Source organism: Indicator indicator, chromosome 8 (genome assembly GCF_027791375.1).
Source record: "Indicator indicator isolate 239-I01 chromosome 8, UM_Iind_1.1, whole genome shotgun sequence".
Taxonomy (NCBI): Eukaryota; Metazoa; Chordata; class Aves; order Piciformes; family Indicatoridae; genus Indicator; species Indicator indicator.
In genome coordinates, this window is record NC_072017.1 from 6,708,088 (window position 1) to 6,729,841 (window position 21,754).

Genomic DNA, 21,754 nt, shown 5'->3' on the forward strand with positions numbered 1-21,754 from the left:
CTCTCTTGTTGGAGCCAGGACTAGTGGTAAGCTGTGTCTAGCTTGGGGATTTGAGGATCTGAGGTCCATTTTCTACAACGACTAGCTCTGTGTGTTAGATGTGGGAGACCGATGGGCAAGGCTGCTTAGCATTGTCGTGAAGCCATCTATGCTTTCTTCCGGGATGGTTTGTTCCTTGAGGAAGGGTTAGGAGGATGGCTGAGGGAGAGGTGGGAGAGGGAATGCAGCTAAGAGTTGATCATTCTGCTTCTGATCACCCTCTGACACCATTGTCTTAGGTAGCTTTATGTTTGGCCAGGACAGGAGAAGTATACTTCAGGTGTACCTTGATGTTGCTGGTGTTCATGGTTCCTGTTGCACTCTAAACTTCTGGACAGTCTGTCAAGAAACCTGTTCTCCCAGGAACATTGTAGGGATGTAGTTTCATATTTCCAAATTAAAGATAAAATTCAGCATCCTTAGTGCCTTACCAGTTCCTTGGACTTGGGAAAACAAGAAGACACAAGCTCTGCATAGTTCAGCTTTTCTGTGTGATGGCCTGGCTTTGTGTCAGTGCCTCAATTCACTTTGCAGTATCGCCACTGTTTAAGTGTGTGCTAACACAAGAGAAAGGGCTGAAAGGAGAGGCAAGATCCACAGCAAGTGAGGGCTGTGTGGCAAGGTAGCCTGCTTGCTGCCTCTGAGGAAGCAGAATGGTTACGGATAAGGCCAGCCCTAAATGATCAGTTAGCCTATCCATATCTTACAGGAAGAGGTGGCTCTGCACACCAACCATGGCTGGGGTGTGCAAGGCTGCCAGCTGGCAATGCACTCCAGACTTGGCACAGTAACATAGGCTCAACACCCAAGGCTAGACAACAACTTTCAGAGAAAATGAGCATGAAAGGAGGCTTGAAAGCCCCATGACAACAACAAAGAGTGATGAAAACAGGCAAGCTTGTCCCCATATGCAGGCCGTAGCCGTATCAGACTGTGAAGCACTGGTGCCATGAGTTACTTGTGAGAACACGCAATGTGCATCCACCCTTCCTTTCTCACTGTAACACATTGCATTGTTGTTTTCTGCTTGGGAGGAGGTAAGCTACCTTTGGACGTATTGGAGGACAAGGTTTTCTACCCTGTGTAATCCCCATTGCGTTATGGCTTGGTATCTCTATCCCCAGGAGAGGACATCTTTCCTAAGGAAGCATGACACCCCAGCTCCTCGGCTGGGCACAGGTAAACCCAGCTGCCTGGATGTGAAAAGCCATGATCTGAAATCTGCCTTTCCAACTTCATTCCACAGCATCTCAATGGATATTTTGAGGGATGTTTTAATTGCTGAGCAGCCTTGTGAGTCATGAGCTCCCGAACAGGCTTTAGGTTTCTAGGTGAGAAGCTAGGCTGTAAATTCCCTCATACTTGGGAGGTGATGTCTGGGGGCCAAGCAACTGAAGTGACTATTTGGCGGGGGCGCGCAGAGCCTTGACCGTGGGAGCTGCGGCAGTCACAGAGGCCCCAGAGGAGCTTCGTTCCCGGCCGCTCCTCAGCGCCGAATTCCCGCGGCTTTAGTTACAGGCCGACGCGTTGCCTGACAGTGCCACCTCCGGCACGCCGGGCTGCCGCGGCCGCGCATCCCCCTGCCTCAGCCGCACAAAGAGCGGGATGCAGCTGCTCCTGCCCGCTAAGCAGCCCTAAGGCGGCGGGGCGGCTCCAAACCTCCTGTGCGGAGCTTGGCGGCCGGGCTGGGCCGCGGAGGGGCGGGAGCGCGGGGGGGGCGGGAGCGGGGGGAGGAGGGGGGGGGCGGGAGCGGCAGGCACCGCCCCGGCCCCACCGCCGGGAGCCGGCAGATCCGGGTCTCGTGGCGCGGGCTGACGTGTGGAGCCGGCCCGAAGCAGCGGGGCCGAACCGCGGGGCTGCTTCTGCCAACCCGCCCTGCCCCTGTGCTTCGCAGCCCTCCGCGCCCCCGCCACGGCGGCCAGAGAACGGTGAGCGGGGTTGGGGAGTGTGAAGGGGGGAACTGCGACGGAGAAGGGGAGGGCGCGGGCCCGCCGCGGCCAGGCAGAGCTGGGCGGGTTTCCGCGGACAGCCCCCCTCCTGTCCCCTCCGCCCGTCCGCCGGGAGCAGACGGCGCGGCCCAAGGGGTGGTGGCGGAGCCGGGGTAGCCGGCGGTGGGGGTGGCAGGGGTAACTTCAAGCCTGTTGAAGTACGGAGACGTCCCCGCTGCCGGGTACCCGGGAAGGTAAACACCAGGAAAACCGGAGCCGTTCCGTTCGGTATTAGGCATCGCTCCTCTTTTTTTAAACCGGAGGAACACCCGCTTGTCTTCTTTACAGCTGCCTTGAATCGAGTTCTTCTGGCAGTTGGGGGTTAAGTGCAAAGTAGAACTCTTCTGGCGATTCTTGAGTTTTAAAGGATCTCTCAGGCAGATAGTTTGAGGCAAAGCGGTTTAGTTTTGTCTCTTTAAAGGAGCTGAAGTGGCATGACAGCAGGCTATGCGCTCCCAAGCTGCTCCCTGCTTCCTGAAAACCCTGTGCAACTAAAGTAGGAGAAATTGAACAATGTCTTGTGAGAGATCATCCCAGGAGAAAGACATCAGCACACTGTCATTAATCTATTAAAGATAGGATTCCTGCGAAGAACTCTTCATATGTGTGCTCCAACATATGATTTGTAGTGGATTACATTGAGAAGGGTATATTGGCCTTGGAGACCAACAAGATAACCATCCATAGTCATTCCTCTGCAGCTGTCACCATGCTAAGTTCCCCCGAGGTCCTGCCCTGCAGCGCAGCCACTGCCTTCCCTGGAAGTTCTGAGGCCTCAGCAGCTAACCACCAGTCCTACATCAAGAACTGTTTCCTGGCAAACACCTGTTTGTTTAGTCAATCCACAGGATTGTTTTCTATAGATTTGTTGGTGTAGAGACTGTGTTGTATACTGGCTGAACATCCATGTCTGTGCATATAGATAAGTGTTGTAAATCATCTCTAGCTATTAGGGGTGACAACATCTAACTTTTTCAGTCTTAATAGCTTTTTATGTTAATGTTACTAAGCATGCCTACTGGGAAAGGATTGTATCTGCAGTGAGCATTAGTAGGTTATGTCTTGAAAGTCTTTACATGCTCATGCTCATTATTAGAGTGTTGGCCATCTTCATTCATTTCTGTTACTTTCCCAAAGCAGACAGCAGCTCAAAAAAACAAAACAAAAAAAAAAGAGAACCCCCCACAAACCACCAGTCTTACTTTTGATTTCTCCCTATATACAGAAAGAGGGAATAAATCCTTGGTAACCTCCATCTAATTCTTGTGACCTGTCAAGATGAAAGAAATCAAGCTATTGTTGTTGATCATTGATTGAAAAAAGTGACCCTGTCGCTGACAGCATGGCTTGAAATGGTAGAAGCAGCTGGCAAAATAAAAGTGGTTGTAATATTAGCAGCACGTTAGGTGGTTCAGTCCTAAGTGCTGCTCCTTCCCCTGCCACTGAGGTGGGTGAATTTTGCTCCATTTTGTCAAAGATGAAATTAACAGGTTTTCCTTAACTCTAGAGTGGTATAGAGTTCTTTATTTTAAGTGGTTTAAGATAATTTTGTATAAGGTGCTAAACGAGTGCAGAGCCATACTGGATGTGTTGTTGGTCATTCCACAAGGTATTGTTGCCTGTGTTTCCCTGGCAGGCAGGGACATCCCTGAACCACTTACGTTCTGTAGCTCTGAGTAGATCTTATTTTAGCCTAGCTGGATATTATTTTGCTGACTATAGAAATAAATCCAATGAATGTGATTCTATGAAATTCCTTGTACCATGCATGTTTTGCAGCACCTTTCCCAATCCACAATCAAATCCATTAAGTCTGAAGAGCATCGCCCATTTGTATGGGCAGCATTCTGCAGTCCATGTTCTTCCCTTGTTCTAAGGGAAAAATTAAATAATAGTTAAAGAAGTAATCTACATAAAAACAATGTCAAAAAGCATGATGGTTTTAATTGCTTTGTACCTCTCGTACCTGGTTTCAAAAGGTCAGTATTTGCTTTTAGAACAAGTTAGTTTCTGACTTGTTTTTTTACTAACGTCTCGTTTTCTACTTTCATATATTTATACTTCAGAGTTATTGATCTGTGAAAGTTATTTGCATAACAGACTTGTACTAATTCAAAGTCTATGGTTGTGTTTCAGAATTTTCCCTCCTAGGTATTTTAGTTACTTGATGTACATTCTTAAAGACTGGATTTTGTGTCTGCTTAAGTTCATCATACCAGAATTTTGCCTAATGACGTCAAGAGGCTTCACAAGCATGCATGAATGGAGGCATAGAGCGCCTGACCATACCAAGTACCACATTCTTACTCTGTGTCTTTTGAACATTTCTCAGATTACTCATCACAACAAATACAAAAATATTTTGGCAGTTGCATTTATACATAGAAAAGTTGATGTCACCTACCCATATTCTGCTTGGGAAGCAAACCAGAGAGCCTGTGAGCCTCCTTTGCCTGTGTGCTCTTGCATGCATGTCTCACATACATGCAGTTGTACTTGGTGTTAAGCATGCTTTCCATTTTAACTTCCTAGGTTATAGATTCAATTTATTAACATGTAAAGATCTATTTAGTTGCTAATAAGGCACATGATTGTGCAAGATTCTGAATACATCTTGGAAGATCCACACCACAGAGCCAAATCTTACAGTCCTTGTTCAGGTAAAAAATGAAAAAGGGAGGGAAAAAGGAAAGAAAGAAATAGGAATTATTTCCCAGAATAGCTCCTTCAGCTTATGTGCTTGACTCACCAGTAGCTGACTTCCTCAGTTCCCAAGGAGCCTCATTTGAAGAAAGCCTTCTTAACTCCTCATTATGAAGAAATACAGTCAGAGATATGAGGAGGATCAGTCTGTGTTAGCTGTGTCAGTCTCACTTCTGTAGGATTTGTGTAGCAGTGCAGTGGAGGTGTATGGTCCTCTCCTCCTCTTTCCATCCCCCATTCCATGGTGTTGATTGGGGTTGGGGCAAGAAAAAGGTTCCTTAGTGATAGTTGATAAGGCTTTTCGTGAAAGATTTGAAGATGCCTCTGGCATGGTTGTACATTTGCATGGTTATTAATTGAATAAATATGCTTCAGAGGCTTTAGTCAAAGTGTCTAGCTGGATATTTTTACAGATTATGGAATAAATTAGTCCCATTTGGGTGGGACCAGATAGAATTACACTTGATAAAAGTTTTCCTCATTAAGATTAGTTCTGATTCTCCTTCAGCTTTGCATGCATTAAAAAACATGGCTTTCTGGAGCTAAATTTAGTTTCATTCTTGTTTTATAAAAGTGCTAGACAAATGTCAGATCCAAAGCATTGAGCTCTCCTAGGAAAAAAAAGATTTTTATCAGAACAGATAAGCTGTACAAAAACACAGCACCAACCATTTACATGATATAATCAGCTGCAGTGCTTTATTTGTCAAATCTTTGTCAAATACAGATCTCTGGTCTTCCTTGTTTATATGTACACATGTATATGTTCATCTGTTTTCTATTAATAATTTTTAAACCTTTTTTGTTGTTTGGGCATTTTTTTGTTGTTGTTTTAGAGAACTTGATAAAATATTTTATGTCAGTTTTCATACATTAAAAAGTCAGTGTAGGGGAAAACCAGCTGTCCAAGTGAAATTACATGAAGATGTGAAGAAAAGCTGGGGGTTAGCTCTTCAAATAGTTGGACTAAATCAAGTGTGAAACAAAGCTTCCTGGTGAGAGTGGCTTCAGTCTAACTAATTCCTGTGCAGGTGGTTACAGCATCATTTGGGGCTCATCACTTTCTTATTTAGGTGATACAGAGTAGGTGGCACCTGTCATGAAGCACCCTTATTTGAAAATAAAGAGAGATGTTTGAAAATATCAGAAGCTCATGTAAAAATACTCTTTATAAACTTTTCTTGAGCCATGGAGACTGTTGGATGGTTCAGTTTCAAGTTTATAGAACAAAAGGACCTAAAGATGAAAAAATACCTTCTTTCCTGTGGGAAAACTGTGGAGACAAAGGTGAGATGTGTATTGCAAACTAATCCTGATCTCAGGAAATAGCACCATAGATTTTTCTTGTGTATATTAGTGTAACAGATGGAAAAAAAATCTATTCTAATAGGTGCAGGGGAGACTTTAGTAATTTGCATTGCACTTTCCTTTTGATAAAATTAAACTAGTCAGAGTCTAGCCTAAATTAGATAGACGTTATTCTCTGGTAAAAACTGGGTCATCTTTTAGCTAAACATATGTAAATAACCAAGCCCAGAAATCCTGTTAATTGCTACATATTCCCTCTGGTATAAGTACTGATTAAAAATACTCTAATTGATAAGCTTCAAATTGTTTACTGCAGGTAGGTAGAAAACCTGATTCAACCTCCATTGAAGTCGGAGACAGACACCCACTAGCTCCAGATAAAATTTGTTCTGGCCTAGAGGAGTTAGGAGTAGGGCTGCCAGGGAATACAGCTGCTTTCATCTGAAAATTGAAAATCCTGCTATCTTTTGCAGCATGCTGCTGCCCTGCTAAATCTGTTTGCTCAGTGGCAAGTTATTAGAAACATATGTCATCCCTGGAGGGAAAAAAAAAAAAAGACTAAAAATCTTCCAGAGAATTTCAGTATAATTTTGTGTTTGTATATGGTGGGAGTAACATTAAGGAATAGTGTATTTTTACATTTGTAAGGATTTAGTAAGGTATTTTATAATCTAAACAATTGTACTATTAATAAATGAGTCTCCCAAAACTTCACAGTTCAAGGCTTCACTTGCTGGCTCATTATAGTGAAAAAAACTTCTGTTGTTATTTGTTTAGGAGTGGTGCCTTTTGGTAAAAGCCTGAGTCATAGAAATTTTTAATGTTTATTTTTGCAAAGGCATAACCTGTCCAAAAATTTCTGGATGATTTACCCCCCAGAAAGATCACTTCTGTAGAATGAATTGTTGCAGGTCACCTGAGGTGTGGTAACCGTCTGGGTGCTTATGGTAAGCTCAAGGCAGTTCTGATATGTCTCATCTTAGCCTCTTTCTCTTATGGACCAAGCAAAATCATGTTAGCTCACTGTTCCCCTGGGCTAAGAGAATGTCTGGGGACCGTTGCCACAGCTCAGCTGCTCTGCATTGGCTTTGTTACACCATGGTAACTTCCTCATGAGTTTGAGTTGTGAGTGAACTTGAAAGTTGGATCAGTTTGAGCTCTCAAGTTGCTTTGGTACATTTGAAAATATTAATCATAATCTGATTCATAAATCTTGGAGAGGTTATATAGTTTGTAATAGGAACATGCTCTCTTTCCATAGCTAAGCTTTTAAAGTCAATTAGTATTTTTGTGTGACGAAGCCCAGAAGCTAAGTGCAGAACACCTCTTGGGCAGAATAACCAATGGCAAAGTCAGTTTCTCTGTTCTCGCCTGAGGAGGCTGGTGCAAGATGTTCACTTCTGCCGTTTTCCATCTGCAGGGATTACCCTTGATTCTTGTTTTCCTGCAAAAGTCAACTCCCTAGAAGGCCAGCTCCTCTTGTGTGTAGCCCCTTGTCCAGAATCAGGCCTGCCAAACCATTGCAGCACAAGCCTGTAGCCCTGGTTGGCACAGCACTGCATGGGTGTCCTTTCAGTGCTGGTGCAGGAGTTTTCTCAGCAAGGGTTTTAGATTCAATATGTTGCTGCCAGCAGTAGTTATTTCCAGCTGCAGAGGTGCTGATTTTAGGAGACTGGCAATTGTTGCCGGGGAATGAGAAGAGGAATGTCAACACAAGCAGTGGAGCAGTGTGTAATGCCAGAGACATTAACCAAAAGCAGGAGAGTGAGCAAATTTGTCCAGGAGCTTCTACTTACCACTCAAACAGAAAATCCATTAAAGCCCATGGGAGGCCTTTCCTTACTGAAGAATCAGGAGAGGGCTCCCAGTGTTCTCTGTTTACTGGTTCAAATACAATGTGTTAGTGATTTTACAGAGCATAGTCCACCCTTTTGCATTAACATGTCAAACAAAATTATTAATTAGCAATTAGCCATTCAGTGCAATAAGAATAATTTTGTTGTCCTAGACCATTGTCATAGTTTCCTACAGTAGAAATAAATATTAAAGAGAAGTTGAAGCACTTCACAGAAGAAAAGGTACTACTGTTGGATAATGCTCTGTGTCACTGATATGTTCTCTTAATTAGCTTTCTTTTCCAAGAGATAATGTCAGCATTTTAACAAAGGGATGACCAAATGCTGACAGCTGGAGTTTGGCAATAACATTCTGTATCTAATATCAGTAAATGAATTCTAAAATAGTTGGTCTGCTTTTTTGGTCCATGAATGGATGTGTCTAATTAGTTCCTTTCCAAGTGTTTTGCCTAGAAGTTAAGCCACCTGCACAGCAATAAGTACAATTTTTTTTTCCACACTTGATGGGTCTCATTTAGCTCCCTTTAGGAATTAAGTTCTGCTCACTGACATCAGCCTTATAGCCTGGAATAATTATTTTCTCTCTCTCCTCACATACTGGGGGCTGGCCATGAAAAGGAAGATGGGAAATGCTGTTGGTATAGTGCAGGGAGTTTAATGTTCTTCTCCTCTGGGAGTTGTGCTTGACACTGACAAGCCTTAATTAAACTAGAAGCAGCATTTGTGTCATCTTCTGTGTTTCCCTGATTGACCACTCTGTGTTGAACCCATGCGCCTCAGTGTACTTGTAATCTTGGTTAGCCTTATCCACAAATACAGGTTCCTACTAGGTCTTGCCACCCTTTGAAGTGATTTGAACTTTTTCACATACTTCAGTGAGAGCAGAGTTCTGATGCTTGGCTGTGAAAGGGCTTTGACCATAATTACAGGTCTTTTATCTTCCATGCTCTGGCTCCTGCTTCTCTGCTCTGGGTTCTAGCACTGTGGACAGAGCCATCTGAAGAATTTCCTGACCTATTCAGCAAGTCCAAATGTCCACATCAGGGTGAAAATGCCTGTGGCCCAGCAGTCTCACAGTGTGGTGATCACACAGCAGTGGACTTAAGCTTTGGGGACCAGGGATAAACCAGTGCTTCAGTAGTCTTGTGAGGCCATCAAACAAGAAATATCAGGAAGATCCATAGTGCTTACTTCTCCTTTCTGAACCTGCCCCTCCTCAGAACCTCCTTGCCTGATAGTGGCACGTCACTGTAGTATCCTTCAGTGGCTCACTCAGCATTGGTTTTGCATTTATTTTTAAGGAGTTATTTTGTATTAAATTAGCATTTGAAAGAAGCACCAGAGGGATTACACTAGAAAATTAATTCATAACTTACTTGCATACCAAATGATTTGCAAGATGGTGGCAAAGTTACCTACTAACCTAAGGGGCGAGTGACCAGTTCTTGTGGAGCTCCTACTGGTCTTGTTGGCTCTCTTGAAACCAACAAGAACAGCACCAATTGCCTACATCTGTGTGTGTGGTTAAGCACTGAGGAACTAGCTTAGCTTACTCTGCACTGAAAAGTTCATCTTGGATCTTGTTAATTATCCTGAGAAGCTACAGAGCAAAAATACACTTGCCAACTCATTAGGCTACAGCTGGAAGTCTAGGAAGACGTGCTGGTGCTTTCAAGTACAAAATGAGCTGTTTTCCCCTTCCAGCAGCTGAAATTATAAGGAAAGAGTGGAGGGGATTGCTTTATGCTCTGAGCTTGTTTCTATGTGTAGGAACCCTCTTTGTGTATTGTATGAACCATCAAAATCATTGTAGCACTTTCCCATAGAAAAGCTCAATGGATGATCTGAACTGGGACAATTAGTTGGAGAAAGCAGTAATTGGAGCCACACTTCACTGTGGCAGTGCTCCTCTTGGCAGGGGCCACATTTCTGTCCTGCTGTTCTGCTTTTGCTGCCCAGTCACCCAGTTGGTTTTCTTTTGTCCTGAAAACTCAATTTAATGCCTGGTAGAAGAAGATCATAAGTAGTCCTCTAGAGATCTGTGACCTTGAGAAGCTACTAGATTCTGGTCCAATGAAGCCAACAAGAGTGTTGGTACTTGTTCAGGTAAAAGTGGGATGGAGCTCTAAGTGTGGAAGAGATGCTGGGAGCGAGTTTCTCTTGCACTGTTAATAAAAGGGGTTAAAATTTACCGTTATAAAGAAAGCCAAATAATATGTTGCAGCATTTCAGACTTGGGTTCTATGAGGCAATATTTACTTGAACTATCAAAATTACAGTAATGGAGGAGAACAGATCCCTGGAATGTTGTGATTAGCTTCAGTTTGTATACAAGATTTTTCTTTTTTACAGAACCTATTTTTAGCCTTGTTTCAACAGAGGAAGTTGCTTTGTAAGGGAAGTTTCCTTAGAAATCTTCAAGCTTATTTTTGCCAGTTCTACAACGCTGACGATGTAAAACTCTCGCATGAAAAAAGCAGACAGCTTCCCCAGGATAACTTTATGCCAGACCCTTGGATTCTGGATTACTTTTGATTTAGTGCCATGTCCTTCCCTGTTGCCTAAGGATCATGTATCCATTAACTTCAGACAGAATGGCATTTATTTATTTAAAATTTCTGCTATTTTTGTCTTTATTTTCTCCCTACTTCTGTAGTTCCTTTTTTGATGTTTCTTCCCTATTTAACTCACAAACACTTTTGTTTTCTTATGCTGTCCTGTAGTTTTATGCTGTGTTTAGTTATTCCATTCCTTTGCTGTTTTTAATGGCTCTGTTATCAGTTCTACCTTGTTCCTCCTTTATATTGCTCTGCTGATAGGAAATGTGCTGCATTTGTAGTAGCAGTTATGAAAACCCTAGATGTTTCACAAAGATCTTTGCAAGTAAAATCAACCAGTGCTATTTACACGTGTCTTTGAGTTGTCTTAATAAGAGAGAAACCCTAAATCCCTGAATATTATTTTTCTTCTCTGTGCTCTAATGCAGTCTGAAGAGCAACTTGATGCAGAAATCAATGGATAAAATTTCCTGGGTGCCTTATCCTCAAAGTTTAGCTGTACAGCTGAAATAATAGGAAGTTAAATAATAGGCCAGTGAGTTAGATGTAGGTAGCTCATCAAAAGAATAACAAAACATGCAGGATTCTGTGGGAGAGTGGACATGCATGAAGTCCAGATGTTACAGAAGATGGGAATCAACAGGAAATGCGTTATATAACAAATGCAGAAAATTCTGAGTTTGGCTGGATTTCACTGGATGTGAATGTTTAGGCTCCTTTGGGGTTTTGGTCACTAGTAAAGCAGTGTTGCCCTACTGAAGGTACCTTTGCCTGTTATTTTTCTGGAGCCGTTACTGATGTTGCCTTAAACTTTATCTGACTAGGCAGGGTTCAATGAGTTCCCTATAAGAGGCAGGATCAGAAACAGATTTTGGCTAATCGTTTGTACCAGAGGCATTTTGAAGAACCCAGTAAGGAGTCAGCTGAGGTGCCCGTTGTCCTTGGAGCGCTGCTGGTGCTAAGGGGGACAAGAGTGGCCAAGGAGGAGAGGAAAGAGTCCTGTAAAAGCTGTAACTGGGAGTTTTACGAGGACCTGATCACAGCAGTCTCTCCTTGCTTTAACCGAAGCAAATTTCCACCCCTTGGCTTAATGGGTGCCCCAGTGCCCGATAGTTTCTCTGGGACAAGGACTTCATGTGCAGGATTGCAAAGGTGTTCTGCTACACTGAGGCTGATGGACAGCACGTTTTAGGTACTAGAAGAGACTATTCAGTGGCCCTTTGAAGATGGGAAAGAAGAATCAGACTTGGGGCTTACTGTGAAGAAAATAATTACAGAAAGGATCAGACATTATAGGAAAACATGGATGCTAGGTGATGCTAAACATGCAAAACCCCTTTCATGGAAGACTGGACTCTTTAGGAGATAATGGAGAAGTATAGGAGAGAGAGCTTCTGCCCTTGCCAGTAAGATAAAAGTGAACATTTTATCTTTAGGAAAGTAAATTGTTCATACCTTGTGTATGACTTTTATTATTTTATCCCTTTATTTTACTTTTTTTTTTCCAGAATTCCTGCAGAGGCATAACATAGCATTTGCTTGCTTTCTACATTTTTTTGTTTAAAATTTTCCAGCATACTTTCATTTCTTCTGCCCACAGAATCATAGAATCATTTTGGTTGGGAAAGGCCTTTAAGGTCATTGACTCCAACAATTATCTAACTCTGCCAAGTCTGGTGCTGAACCATGGCCCTCAGCACCATCTCTCAGCTCTTTTAAACACCTCCAGGGATGGTGATTCAACCACCTCCCTGGGGAGCCTGTTCCAGTGTTTGAAATATTTCAAACTGAACTCAGAAGCAAAATTAACCCTGGCTTCTTAGAGGTATTTGACAATTGCGCTTTGAGATATTGCAGTTGGCTGAAAAGCAGTAAGCAGAAGCTGAATAGGGTTTTATTTCTGTTAAAATAATGTGCAAAGATTCTATTACATGTCTCAGTACTGTGAGATATTTTGCTCCCAAGGATTTCTTACCTTCAATCTTCAAGAAAATAGCAACACTGCAAAAATATTTCTTAACAGTGGAAATTCAGCCATTGTATGGATTGTGTTTGTGATTGTCTACATTTTAAAAGTGCCTGGATCCAAGAAAGATTAAAAGTTAATAGGCTTAGTGTTTTGCTGCTGAAGATGCTGGGTTTAATCCATGATATATCTGCAGTGACTCTGATTTATGTATAATAAAGAGTGATTGTTTCTTTGAATACTGGAATTACTAATATTTTTGCACACTGCTTTACACAAAGGAGTAGAGATCACCAATATGTGCATTTTGACAGTCTTGCTAATCAGCATTGCGTTGGAGTCACATTGAAGGCATCCATCACATAGAAAATTGACAAAACTTCTTGCTTGCCTTCATGCCAGAAAGGAATTCAGTTTTGTAATGGTTAGGGTGGAGAGAGGCAAAGTCTAATTTCTGTCTCCCAGAGCTCACCAGCTGCATGCTCTTTACTCAGGAGAGATGTTGCTGAATTGGGAAACAATGTATAGTCACTGCAATAAATTAAAATAGAGAAGAGTCTCCAGGTACAAAACCCTAATCAGATTGTACCATAAAGATTGCTTTTTTGCTAGTAGGGTATACAAAATATAATAGAAAGCTCTAGGGCTGGGCTTGAGGAAGATAATAAAAAAAGAAACAATTTACAATAATTACTCTAACCAAGAATGCTATTTTTTAGTTCAAAGAAGACTGGAAATATTTTTTTTCAGTGTGGCTTCATTGCTTACAGTGTCAAACAGACACTCAAGTCAAAAGGTAACGGTGGGCTTTTATTTTTGTCTTAAATAATTAGAGACCATCCTCCACTTTGCTCCTGCATTACAGTAATTCCTGCTCTGCCTGCAGGATTTTAATTTCAGTAGTACTGTTTATAATTGCTTTTGTGGGCCTCTTTACACTGCAAAGGTCATATTGACTCTTCTACAGTACATCATATTTGTTCATGTTTACTCATTTTCTTCTTTATTATGCGCTCTCTCAATTCTCTCGGTCTGGAGGCCATAATGTATACCTTCTCAGCTGCTATCAGTGAGAGCTTTGGCTTGTTTACCAAATGTATCTTCCAGCTGTTTGTGAATTACATTCTGTGCCAGCAGTAATGTGACCAAAATATAGTAATTCTAAGTAAAATAATCAGAGCACTTACAGGTATTTGACATCATCACTTTACCAGCTGCCGTGTTTTTACCGGTTAATCTAGTAACTCCAAGAAAAACAAGGTAGCAATGAACAGAAAAGCATGCAGAAAAATAAAGTAAAATAAAATAAACCCACAAGCTTTTTTCTTTTTCTTTCCTTTTTTTTTTTTTCTTTCTTCAGGTTATGAGAAAAGAGCAAAGCACACCCTCCCATTTTCTGTGATAGACTGTGTGAGACTGTGTGTAGAAGAACTGTATTTACAAAAGGTGGAGAGTTGGGGTGACTCTGCAAAGAGGTCAGAACTGTAAGTTAGGCACTGACGTGGGATCAGACAATTGCAGGACCAGGAGGCAGGCAGGAAGAACACTGCAGTTCAGGAACAGGATTTGGATAGCTGTGGGCTGCTTAAGAGCATGCAATGGAGCCAAGGAATCCTGCTTCCTGGTACACAAAAATACTAGTCTCATTACCAGTGACTCTGGGCCACAAAATATTAATAAACTTAAGGGGCTGATTACAGGGATTAGTTGATACTTGGAATGTTATGTATTCAAAGTGTATTACAAATAATACAGTTATTAAGCCAAGAATGTTTTAATGAGGAATACAGACATGAGAGTGCCATTTTACAAGTCAAAATCAGCAAGTAGTATAGAGTAGTTCTCTATAAGTTGTCAGCCACATACAAAATCTTTGTTTCCTTCAGTTCCAAGTAAAAAGATAATTGCATAAAGGGGCATTAGGTACCTGGTGGCTTTTTTTTTAAAGTAATAACTAACCCAAGTGTAGCATCTTTATCTGCAGCCTAATGCTGTTCCCAAAAATAAATGGTCTGGTTTTGGTCCTTTCCTGAAGAAAGAGCTTGTTATAGACTTGGAGAAAGGAAGGATAAAGGATGATTCCTTTTAATCAGGTGAGGAAGGGATCTTTTGTTGAACGCTTGGTTGGCATTTTACTTGGTAAGGTGTTCTGCTTTATTTTAGCTCGTTAAGGTAGTTTGTCATGTACAATTCACATGTCTTGGGCTAAATTTCTTCTGGTTTACCTCCACTTAAGTTTATTATGTATATGACATGATAAGTTTATATATAAGTTTATGACATGTAAGTTTATTATATATATTTCTCCATTTGTTGGCTTTTTTTTTTGAGTTGTATGTTTGATGTTTCAGAATGATGTAGAATGTAAGCCTGGTTTCCTTGATGAGGGCTCTTATCTGATGCTTTGATTTCTTGTAATCATAATTGAACACTCCTCTGTTAATTACTGTGACATTACTATATGTCACTGACTCTTAAATTCTCTCAAGTTACAATTAAATATTGCTTTGCAATTTTACTGGTTCAAAAACCTTCTTTTGGATGTCAGCATGATGTCCAGAGAAAGCATTTTGTGCTATTTAGCAGTTGGTGCTCTTACCTGTTCCTTGTGCTAAGAAAGGGTGTTAGGCTATTTAGAAAGGATATTGAGGTTGACAGGGCATATCACCCAGGGAGCTTGTGTAGCTAAACATTTCTTCTGTTGCTCTTTTGCAGTTCTAGTGGTTCTGAGGTAATTTCACCAAGGATAGTGTAGTAGCTTTATAATTAGCTCTCAGAAAGAATCATCTGCTCTTATCTGTATATTGGAGAACTTTGTATCTAAACTTGAGTGCTTTCATACTGGTCTGAAGCACATCTGAATGGTTGAGAGATGGGAAATCCATCTCATCTTTGGCAGTTTGGTGCACTGGTTAGTTGTTGTAATGGTAAAAATGCATGCCTTGCTTCTCTTCTGAATTTGATTACAGCTTCCAGTCATTGGTCACTTATTCCTTGAAGTACTTCTCAATACTCAGGTTATTTTTCTGTGCAAAGCTATTTGTGCACTACATAAGTCATCTCTCAGTCTTCCTCTCATAGCTAGAGTGCAATGCATCAAGGCAAAAAGCTTTTCCTCCATCTCTTCTTTTTTTTTTTTTTCTTCTTTTTTTTTTTTTTTTCCAGTTTCCAGTATTCTTTTTAAAAAGTGGAGACCCAAGCAGACTATCAGCACTGATGTTCAGACTCCATAAGGAAGACACAGATATCTCTTACCTTCTTTTACTATCTGGTTCTTTCCACCATGGCAGAGGGTAAGATGGAATAGTGGTGGGCACTGACAGAGGAAGGACTTCTGAAATGCATTTTCTTTTTTCCATCCTTCTTCCTCTAGGAGGGAAGAAATGTTGTGGTGATACATTCTGCTGAATGAAGATTTCTTAGAGCCATATGGGTTATTCTTCTGTCTCCTAGTGAGGTCAAAACATTAAAATGCTGATGTGTGATCAAGGCTGTAAGTTTTTATAGGTGATGACTGCAGAGCACATCTGTTGATTTCAGCACACCCTTCAAATGTCTGGCACCTTCACAAACTACTTTGTTTTTAGGAAATTGAGAGGCTGTATCTTCTTTGTGCTGCTGCATTTATTAAGCTATCTCACATCAGGGAGGGGAGATTCAGACTATATAAAAGGAAGAAATTTTTTTACACTGAGGGTGGTGAGACACTGGCCCAAATTGCCTAGAGAGGTGGTAGATGCCACATCCCTGGAAATATTCCAGGTCAGGCTGGACAGGGCTCTGAGCAACCTGCTGTAGTTGAAGATACCTTGTCTTATTGTAGTGGGGGTCAAACTAGATGACCTTTAAAGATCCCTTCTAACCCAAATCATTCTATGATTCTATGACCAGGGCTCCAGTGCATGCAACATAAACACAATACAGTTTTATTGATGCCAAGATAACAAAAATACTACATAATTATCATAATGCAGAACTGATCTAATATATTATGGAAGTCCTCATTCAAGAGAAATTAATCCCTGATCTGACCTCAAGGTTGGAAATGCTCTGCAGTGTGCTGCTCATTTTGACCATCAATTGAGTCACTGAGAAAGCTGTTGTTAAAGATACATTTAACATATGCTTGACATGTGGGGTATAAGTGGTTTTAGCAGGTGAATAACCTAGAATTGATTCCTTACCACGTCCATTACAGCTTTCTGGAACTTTCTGTATTGCTGAGTGAATGACCTACTTCTTTGATCTAAAGTTAGTGTTTGTAGCTCCATTTTTAAACTGTTTCTGAGTATATCCACTTTTGCACCCCTGCTGCTTGCTTTCATTATACAACAAGGATCATTGTTTCTCCCTTTAGCAAAGAACTTACTGGGGTTTAAATTGTTTTCCTGTACATTGATCTAGAGGGAGAATGCCAACTGTTTGTTAAGGTTTAGGAGTAGAAGTTCCCCTGACTTTTCAAAATCAATACACTTAGGAGTCCCACTCTGCAGATGAGAGACCGAAATCTGATCTTCGTGGGTTTTGTTTGTTAGCCTGTATTTCATTGTGGTCTGTCTCCCAGGGGAGACACACAAATCCTTGAAAATGATTTGGCTCTCTAAGGAAGCCTGTGTGAGGCAATGCTTTCAGCAACATCAAAATGTAACTGCACATACCAGACTTCTTCGTTCATGCTGCCAAAGAAATAATAGGATTACCCTGCTTTGTTTTGATTTTTCGTCCTGGCGTTGAATGAACTGAAACTTGATGTGAAAAATAAGGTCATCTGAAAAAAAAAAAAAAAAGAGTTCATTGTCATTTTATTCTTATTCTTCTTAGGTGTTCACAGACAAGTTCAGGTTCATCAAGATAACCATGGCAGAAGGTGGATTTGATCCTTGTGAATGCATTTGCTCACATGAACATGCAATGAGAAGACTGATTAATCTGGTAAGGATAACATGAGGATATTTGGAAGGGTGGTTATTCAGACATCAGCTCTTGCAGATTTGCAGTTACTGATGCTTTTGATTCTGCTTATTCGGTTGCATGTTCAGTTAGAATCTGTGTATCTGACATTCTGAGGAGCTTTTGAATAGCTTTTTGATGCATTTTGAAAGCATTGACAGTGTTTCTATGGAAATTTTTCCTTGTGAACCATCCTTGGTCTGCATAAAACCTGCAAAGCCTTTGAGTTCAAGGTGATACCACATATACAAAGTTCCACCAAGAGAACAACATGTAAATTTTTAAAACTTATCTTTATAAAATTCTGAAGTTGAGAATCCAGTGATTTTGAGTTTTGAGTTCTGTTTCTTGCTGTGCCATTAATATGGCTGAGCAAAACTTGAAGCAAGGTATTTTACACTGCTGTAACTGTGACCTCTAAAATAGCAGTGATTCTTTGCTTTTGCATGGAACTTGATTCACTGTGCCTTGAATAAAAAGCTACAAAGTGCTAATTTTTTTCTAAATATGTTTTTTATCTGAACACTTAAAATTGTGAACTGTTAGCAATTAAGTGAACTTGATTACAACTCTAATTTGCTTAAACTGGTTTTTAAGACCACATTGTACATCAGCTTCTTTTGGTCTAATTCCCTTTGTTGATTTTCATAACTTTGTTTTTATTGCATTTTCCTTCTTAGGGCCTAAGTTAATATCCTTTTAAGTTACTGAGTACATCAGCTGCTGAAAGCAGTATGTGTGAAGAGCATTCTTCCTAGGATTAGGCCCTTCTTCAAGACACTTCTTATCAGTATTTTAGGAAGCTTATTAGGGAAATACAGCATCTGCTAGGCTGTGGTAAGAGTAGGGTTAATGTGCAAGTCCCCAAAAAGAATGTATGTCTGGGAATAAGGAATCAATTAGTGTGCTTGTCCTTAAAATAAACCCACTACCACATATCCACAAAACAAACTTGTTTTATGCTACTTTGCAAGAAGTACATTCAGCTCGTCCTCGTTAATGTATGGGTTATGCCTGTATGGCTCTGCTTCACCCTGAACAGAAAACCTTGATTGGCCTTGCAGTGCGTTGGTACACTGTCTCATCTGGAGTGCCAGAAGAAGAACCTGAAGCCAGGCAGATGCTGTACCTGTGTGCACTCTCAGGGAGCTTGCCTGACCCCATTTTCCAGAATTACTCAGAGTAAGCAGAGTTCACCACTCATGTCCATAATGCAGCACTGCAGAACCTGCACCATCCCATTCTTGCATTGCACCCCTGAGTCTGTGCACACAGAATGCCTCTTGAGGCCACACTGGAAGCCAAAATACTACAGACCATTCCATCTTAGAGAGAGGGCTACATCAGTAGCTGCAGCAGAAGGCAGTCCTGTACGAGGACAAGAGAAAGTAACAGACACTTATCTCACAGACCACAAGATGCTTGGGCTATGCATCAAGGCTGGAGTTGCCAAACAGCCCAGATCCCTGTAATGGCCAACTGCTCCAAAGTCTAGAGTGACACCAGAGAAATAGAGCGTGTCTGCATAGCCAATTCCACGTGCTTTGTGGGCCTGATACCATTTCCCCTTGGTAGTTCCCAAGTGCGGTGCAGCCACTGCTCTCTTGATGCTCACAGAGGTTGACTCACTTATTGCTTAACAGACCGCAGGCTTGTTTGGCAGATGGAGGTGCAAGAAGTGGAAGGGATGTGTGCCCCTTTGCTGGTGATACTAGAATTGTTCAGGGTGGAAGGGACTTCAGGAGGTCATCTAGGCTGACCTGTTGTTCAAAGCAGGGTCAAAAGTGAATTCAGACCAGGTCATCCAGGGCTTTTAATATTGCTGAGTGTTGAAAACCTTCAAGGATAGCAGTACTGCAGCCTCTTGATGCAGTGTTTGACAGTCCTTGTGGCAGAGAATGTTTTCCATCTGCTGTTTTAGTTGAAGGTTCCATACCCTCTGCCATACAGCACTGTAAAGAGCCTGTCTTTGTCCTCTCAGTAACCTCCTTGTAAGTACTGGGGGGCTGCTGTTAGATCCACCCAAAGCCATCTCCAAGGAAGTCCAACTCCCTCAGCCACTTCTTATAGGACAAGTGCTCCAGTCCCTGGTAACCCCCTGCTGAATTCACTGCAGCCTGTAAATGTGTAAGGGAGGTCAAGATTGGATGCAGTATTCCAGATGTGGGTTTAAAGTCCTGAGTACAGGGGTTGCACAGGGGGTTAATTGCATCCTTCTGTCTACTTACACACTGTTAAAGGTCAATTCTGTTGACACAAGGACATAGAAAACTGAAGGTTCTGTGGTCACCAGTTATCCCTTCTGTGGAGCCTTTATGTCAGGACCCAGCCATCCTAGCTCATGCTTCCCAGCTAACAGGCACAGTTTCACAGAATCACAGAATCAGAGTGGTCTGGGTTAGAAGAGACCTCCAAAGGTCATCTAGTCCATCTCCCTCTGCAGTCAGCAGGGGCATCCTCCACTAGATCAGGTTGCCCAGAGCCCTGTTGAGCCTCACTTTGAATATCTCCAGAGATGGGGCCCCAACCACCTCCCTGGGCAACCCGTTCCAATGTTCCACCACTCTCATGGTAAAGAACTTGTTCTTAACATTCCATCTAATTTGAAGGCATTACCCCTCATCCTATCACTGCAGCCCTTTGTAAACAGTCTCTATCCTTCTTGCAGGCCCCCTTCAGGTACTGGCAGGCGGCTATTAGGTCTCCCCAGAGCCTTCTCTTCTCCAGGCTGAACACCCCCAGCTCCCTCTGCCTGTCTTCATAGCAGAAGTGCTCCAACCCCCTGATGATTTTTGTGGCCCTCCTCTAGACCTACTTCATCAAGTCCATGTCCTTCCTGTATTAAGGGCACCAGACCTGGATGCAAAATGTTCTGAGCTTTCCCTGCTACCCTCATGTGGATGCTAATACACATGCTCTTTCCTCTTGTCCTCAACATGACATTTGTGCCATATCCCACAGTTTTGTTGATTCTGGACCTCAAGTCTTCTGGACACATACTAAAAGGGGGATGAAGGAATCCCCAACACCAAGCTTCAGAAAGTTGGGAGGGAGAAAGGAGTATGCATGTTGGCTGCACTTTCTTCTGAGGCTTGTCAGATGCAAATCTGATCCAGAATGGTTCAGACTTCCAACCCCCCACTCAGCATTATTTTATCTTTTCCTTTTTTGTTAGAAGGTACTGGCAGGCAATGGCAGCAGTTAGCCAGTTCTCTTTGAGTTGTGGCTTGAGGTTTCTAGGTATGAACAATGCATTGAGTTGCATCCAGAGTCAGAAGTGCCACAGAGGTCTGTGAGATGTTGTTCCTTGGTTGCTCTGTGGTAAGGTGGGTGCAGATGGATCACAGTAGTTCCTGCCTTGTGAATGTAAGCAGAGCACTTCATAGATGCTCTTGGGCAGTCACCAAGGCCAGCCTTAATAGTGTTCCTGTGTAGTTGCAGGAATGGAGTTGATTGCTCAGTGTCCAGCTTCCAAAGAGATGATACCAATTAGCACTTGAAACTGAGGAGTAAGGGGAAATCTATCCTAAAAAGCAAAACAGATGCTCCTAAATATTTATAAGAACAAATCACAAGCTGGGATAATTTAGCAGAATCTGGAAAGGAAAAGACTCAAATGTCTCAGTCAGCAGCTAGACTATCCTCAGGTAACCTGTTTTTCAGGAGACTTGCTAAACCTTTGTTATTGCATTTGTAACTTTTAAGCTTTTTATTAAAAAAAAAAACAAACTCAACAAAACCACAGCCACAAAACCAAATACAAAAAGCTCTTAGAGTTTGTTTGCTAAGGTGCAGTTCTGTCACTGAATCTTATACAACATAAGCAATCAGGATTTTGTTTGAAAACATTTGGGTTAAAGTAAATGAACTTTTCCAGACTGATTTGTTTATACCTGTATAGACAGGTAATAGGAATTAAGACAAGAATAAGAATTAAGGCTTCTGCTAATGAAGAAGGTGTGATATATTCAGTTATGGCTATTACATGTAGAGTTAAAAATACATATTTGAGTAGACAGGATTTCTTCTATAGCCAACTGGAGGAGAAATTTGAATGATGCTGCTATGCCAAGGTCAGGAGGAGGTCAAGAAGTCTGACTCTACAGCCTGAATTTCACCTTTTAATTCCCAACCTGTTACTTTTAATTTCTGCTTTAATTGGTGTATTTACTTTGAAAGTCTAAGAAAACAAATTTGGCATTCAAAGTACAACTAGTGGGTGAATGCATCGTATTTATTTATATATAGAGAGAGAGAGCTTATAGTTTAAATCTCTACTTGAAATGCAGACTGCAGTTCGTCTTGTCATCACAATTAATGCTTATGCAATGAAAAAAAGAAAAGCTATTGGCATTTAAACTCTTCTTCCCCTCTGCTATTAGCAAC

General features: G+C 41.6%; 1 protein-coding gene across 1 annotated transcript in view; it reads left to right on the top strand.

Annotated features, from left to right (window-relative positions):
• The first annotated feature begins 1,936 nt into the window (after positions 1 to 1,936).
• SMIM14 (small integral membrane protein 14) overlaps positions 1,937 to 21,754 on the top strand; it is a 38,436-nt gene continuing 18,618 nt past the window's right edge. Inside the window, exons 1-2 of the mRNA XM_054383141.1 lie at positions 1,937 to 1,967; positions 17,240 to 17,350. Of these exons, the coding sequence (XP_054239116.1) occupies positions 17,276 to 17,350 (75 nt within the window). The 5' untranslated portion in view covers positions 1,937 to 1,967; positions 17,240 to 17,275. The remainder of the gene's footprint in view (positions 1,968 to 17,239; positions 17,351 to 21,754) is intronic.